This window comes from Vespa crabro, chromosome 3 (assembly GCF_910589235.1).
Source record: "Vespa crabro chromosome 3, iyVesCrab1.2, whole genome shotgun sequence".
NCBI lineage: Eukaryota > Metazoa > Arthropoda > Insecta > Hymenoptera > Vespidae > Vespa > Vespa crabro.
Window position 1 is genome coordinate 4,055,640 of NC_060957.1, and position 5,996 is coordinate 4,061,635.

At 37.6% G+C, this 5,996-nt stretch overlaps 1 protein-coding gene across 1 annotated transcript; it reads left to right on the forward strand.

The window, feature by feature from the left end:
- Nucleotides 1–265: 265 nt before the first annotated feature.
- On the forward strand, nt 266–1,357 carry LOC124422639. Its single transcript, XM_046959389.1, has 2 exons — nt 266–281; nt 468–1,357. The coding sequence occupies exons 1-2, from the start codon at nt 266–268 to the stop codon at nt 1,355–1,357; spliced, it is 906 nt and encodes a 301-aa protein (XP_046815345.1).
- The last annotated feature ends 4,639 nt before the right edge of the window (nt 1,358–5,996 follow it).

Genomic DNA, 5,996 nt, shown 5'->3' on the forward strand with positions numbered 1-5,996 from the left:
GGGTTAGGCGAAGAACGGAAGTGAGTCGATGCTACCGCTGTCTGGACTACGGTCACAATAGCGCCTCGAGCAAGGGCCCTGATAGCAGCAAGTATTGTCATTTCTGCGGTAGCACAGGTCACAAGATCAAAGACTGGAAAGTCAGCGAGCCTACTTGTTTCTTGTGCTCCAATAGCGAGGATGATCCTAAGAAGCACCTAGCGGGATCAAGGGCCTGTAAAGCTTTCCAGGATGCGCATGCAACAGCCAACAAGAGGAAAACAAGATGAGAGTACTTCAGGGTAATCTCAATAGGAGCAGGACGGCGCACCACTTCCTAACCCAGCTATGTTCTGAGAAAAAAGCTGATATAGTTTTAATCAGCGAACAGTACCGGGACAGAGCAGGAATAGGATAGTACGCAGACGAATTGGGCACCGCGGCCATCTGGATCCCAGATCCCCGACAAATTCATGTGTTGCATCAAGGATCCGGACGCGGTTACGTTTGGGTGAGACATAAATCGGCGACATATGTGAGCGTATACCTCACCACGAACGACCGGATAGACGACTTCCAGACCAAATTAGACGATCTGCAAGACGCACTGAGGGAAAGGCAAGGGGATCTCATCGTGGCAGGTGACCTCAACGCCAAAGCTCTCGAATGGGAGGAGACCAGGCCGGACTCCAGAAGAGGACGAATCATGGAGTTGGTGTCGACACTACAGCTATCAGTACTCAACACAGACTTGACATCAACCTTCGATAGGCCTGGCTACAGAGAAACAATTCCGGACGTCTCTCTAGCCAATGAACAACTGGTGGCAAGAGTCGGAGGCTGGCAAGTAATTGAGGATTATAGCGGGAGCGACCATCAGTACATCCTCTTCGATGTACACGATAGGAGGCCAACCGTGACAACTCCAGTAAGACCCCCCCGGTGGATCATTGCAAAAATGGATCGAGAGAGGCTGTCTTCGGTCTTAAATGAAGGATGGAGATCCCTTCAAATTGCTTCCGCGAGTCTATCGCCACATGCGCAATCCAGGACGATTACTGCAGCAACTATGCAGCTCATCCAAAAGGCATGCACGATAGCGGTGCCAAAGACGAAAAAAAAATGGCAAAGTCGTCCTGCATACTGGTGGACGAACGAGATCGCAGATCTACGTAAGAAGTGTTTAAGTCTCCGCCGTGTAGCACAGCGAGCAAATAGACGCGACCTCGACGCTGCTCCCTTGGCTGCAGGGTATCAGGCGGCCAAAAAAAGCTCACAAGAGGTCCATCAAGGCCAGGCAACGTCGGTGCTGGAAGGAGCTGTACTTGGAAATCGATCAAAATTCGTGAGGATTATGGTATCAGATCGTCACAATTAAGCTGGGGACACGAATGCAAGGTATCCCTCAGGACGCTAGAATGTTGGAATTCATTCTGCATACTCAATTCCCCTCACAGCCAAAGAGAGAGATTAGCACGGCAGCGCCTGGCATAAGGCGCCACAATTTACAGAAGTGGAGTTATTCAGGGCCGCATCATCTATGCGGAAGAAGAAAGCTCCAGGACCTGACGGACATCCAGGAGAATTAATTAAAGCTGTCGCGGAGAGTCACTCTGAGCTCTTGCTATACATGTATAACATGTGCCTCCGGGAGGGCATCTTCCCCGCCCCGTGGAAGAAAGCGAGTCTTGTGCTCATCTGCAAGGGCAAGGGTCCAGCAGATGCAGCTTCGTCATACAGAACCATCTGTATGCTCGATACGGCTAGCAAGCTCCTGGAGAAGCTGCTTAGGCCACGGCCGCACGCAACCGTGAGGGCAGTGTGGGATCTTGCTGCCTTCCAATATGGATTTCGATCAGGCCTCTCCACCATCCACGAAGTTCAGGAGATTGTCACGGCCGCTAAAATGACGGAACGCGGGAATCACCATTCCCGCCCTTTGTGTCTGCTGGCCACCATAGACGTGTGAAACGCCTTCAACTCCGTCAGGTGGGACTTGGCAATGGAAGCGCTCGAACGAAATTTCAGAGTCCCGGGGTACCTTCTCCGAATACTCGGGGATTATCTAAACGATCGCTTCTTAGAATACAATACTGACGATGGTCCAAGAAGCTTGGAATTGACATCGGGGCCAGCTCAGGTCTCCATACTAGAACCGAATATCTGGAATATTTTCAACGACGGTATCCTACATATGGCAGTCCCTGAAGGTGCTTTCTGATTGGGTACGTTGATGACATTGCAGTTGTCATAACAGCAAGAGACGCGGAGCGGGCACAGCTGGTGCTCAACCAGGTAATGCGCAGAGTCAACTCCTGAATGGAAGAACACGGGCTAACCTTAGCAGCCCAGAAAACAGAGATCGTGCCACTAACGAAGAAGCACATCAACACCTTGCGCAGTTTCACCGTAGGCGACGGTCCAGACGAAGCAGTCCGTCAGGTACCTAGGAGTAACCCTCGATTGCAAACTCACTTACAGAAAGCATATATTAAGGGTAGCTGACAAGGCGGCAAAAGTATTTGTCACGCTGGGCACTCTCATGGCCAATGTCAACGACCCCAGGCCGTGCATTAGGCGACTATTCATTCGTGTCGCCGAAGCAGTGATGCTGTAGGCGCAGAAGTATGGGCCGAGGCGCTGCGAAAGTAGAATTATCGCAAGCGCATAGCCGCGTTACAGAGGAGGGGCGCTCTCCGAATCGCGTCGTCCTACGGCACGATCTCTGAACTCGCGGTGGTAGTGGTCGCGGGGGTAATACCGATAGATCTACTAGCCCAGGAGAGACAATTCGTCCACCAGCAGAGGTCCGTTTTGGGTAATGAGGAGGCACCAAGGCTCGCCTGGTATACCAGCATCGAGACCTGACAAAGCAGATGGGACCAGGTTACTAGGGGCAGATGGACTGCCCGACTCATCGGTCGACTTGACAGCTGGACAAACCGGGAGGCGGGAAAGGTAGATTTATACCACACCCAATTCCTGACTGGGAATGGCTTATTCCGCTCCTACCTTGCAAAGATGAGGAAAGCAGCAGATGGCAACTGCTCCTATGGCGACTCAACCGTTGACGACGCCCACCACACAATTTTCATATGTGAACTTTGGAACGCCGAACGATTTGCCTTGGAGCAGGAGCTCGAAGACATCTCGTCGGAAAACATTGTGGAGAAAATGCTGCGAGGGCAGAAGCAGTGGAACATGGTTGCCTACTATGTGAGGGCAATCTTATGTAAGAAGAAGAAGGAGATGGGCGGCCCATAGACGTGCCACAAACGTTGCTCCAGGTTCCTGCACGTAGAGCCGAATTGAGGCAGTCCAATTAATGGGACATGATGTAGTTGTCCCATCCTGAAGTAGTCACATGACGGTGCCGGAATGGTTTCAACATGCCACCAGGATGGATATGAGTTTAGTCGGTAGTGCCTATTTTAACGCTGAGCACGACATTCCAGGGACTTTAACGGGGGACCCAAAAGGTAAAGGGTTCCTATAGGGTCTCTGGGTCAGTGCGTATAGCTAAGCATTCTCAGACCATCAAAAAAAAAATAATAATAATGATGATATCGATAATAGTTAAAATATTTATAACAATAATAACAGTAATGGCGATAATAACGTTAATAATAATAACAAAAATAAAGTAAATAATGAAAATAACGATGATAATAATAATAATATTTATAATAAAATAATAACGATTTTAACGAGTATAATGATAGTAATAATAATAACAAATCGTAACGATAATAACGAAAATAACGATAATAATAATAAAAAAAAAATAATCCAATAACAATAAATACGATATTAACGATAATAACGATAATATTAAAAACAATAATAACAATAATATCGATTATAACTATAATAGTAAAGATAATAAAAACAATAATAACGATAATTACGTTAATGGCGGTAATAATAATATTAACAATAATAACGATAAAAATGAATATAACGATAAAAGTAATAACAATAATAACGATAATAAGGATCATATTAATAATTACAATTAAGATAAAATGATAATATCGATAATAACGATTATCATATTAATAGCTATTATACCAATAATACGATAATCATGTTAATTATAATAATAACAATAATAAACATAGTAACGTAAATAACGATAATAACGAAAATAGTAATAATAACGATGATATCAATAATAATGATAATAATAATAATAATAACAATCATAACGATATTAACAATAATAGCGATAATACCGATAATAACGATAGTAATAATACTAACGATAATAACAATAATAACAATAATAATAATAACAATTATAATGATAATAACGATAATTAAAATACTAATAAAAATAATAATATTAATAAAGATAATAATGATATTAATGTTAATAATAATTATTCTAATTAAATATAAACGATAATACCGATTATAACCCTAAGAATAGAAACAATATTATCAATAATAACGTATTAACAATGATAATAATGAAGAGAATAACTATAAAAATAATGAAAATATTATCGATAATATCAGTAATAACGATAAAAAAGGTAATAGTGCCAATAATATTAACAATAATAAAGTCAATAACGATTATAACGGCAATAATAATAATAATAATAACGCTAATAAAAATAGAAGCAATAATGGCAGTAAAAAGGATAATAAAGGTAATAAGAATGATAACAATATTAACGATAATAACGATATGAGTCATACTATCGATAATAACTATAACAACGATAATAATAATGAAAATATATATAAATAATAACGATAGTAACGATAATACCGATAATAATGATAACAATAACTACTATAATTAAGATATTAATAATAACGCTAATAACGATAATAACAATAATTGTAAGAATAATAATAATACTAACGATAATAACGATAATTACGGTAATAAATATAACAATAATAACGGCAATAAAGATTAAAACGAAAATAACGGTAATAATAATAATAACAATAATAGCGGTAATAATAATAATAAAAAAATTTATAATAAAATTTAATAAATAATAATTATAATAACGATAATAACGATAATAACGACATCAATAATAATATTAATAACAATAATGACGATAATTACGATAAGAACTGTATTATTAATATCAATAATAACTATATTAACGATAATTACAAAAATAAAAATTACAATAATAACGATAATAACGATAATAACGATAATAAAGATAATAACAGTAATAATGTTAATATAAATAATAACGATAATGACAATAATAACGGTAATGACGATGATAACGAAGTTAATAGTACCATTAATAGTGATAATAACGTTAATAATGATAATAACAGTATTAATAATTGCAATAATAACAATAGAAACGATAATAATGATAATGACGATAGAATTGATGATAATAATAATAATAATAACAATAAAATAATAACGATTATAAGGTTCAACGATAATAATGATAATAATATTAACCATAATAACAATATTAACAATAATAATAATAACAATAATACCGATAATAACGACAATAAAAATAATAATAATAACTATAATAACGTTAATAATAACAATAGTAGTAACGATAATAACAATAATGACGATAATAACGATCTCGATACTAACGATTATAACGATATTAACTATATTAATAATAACGATATTAACAAAAATAACAATAATAATTATAACTATAAAACTTATAATAACTATAATAATAATAATAATAAAGATTATAATGATAATAACGATATTAATAATAATAAAATCTACAATAATAACGATAATTAGGTTAATAATAAAAATAACATTAATAACGAAAATGACGGTAAGGACGATGAATAGATAATAATAATAATAATAACAGTAACAATAATAACGAATATAACGATAATATTAGTAATAATAATATAAACGAAGAGAACGCTAATAGCGATAGTAATTGTAACAATACTACCGTTAATAACGATAATATCGATAACATAAGTAACGATAATAATGATAATAACCACAATAATGATAACAATAATATCGATAA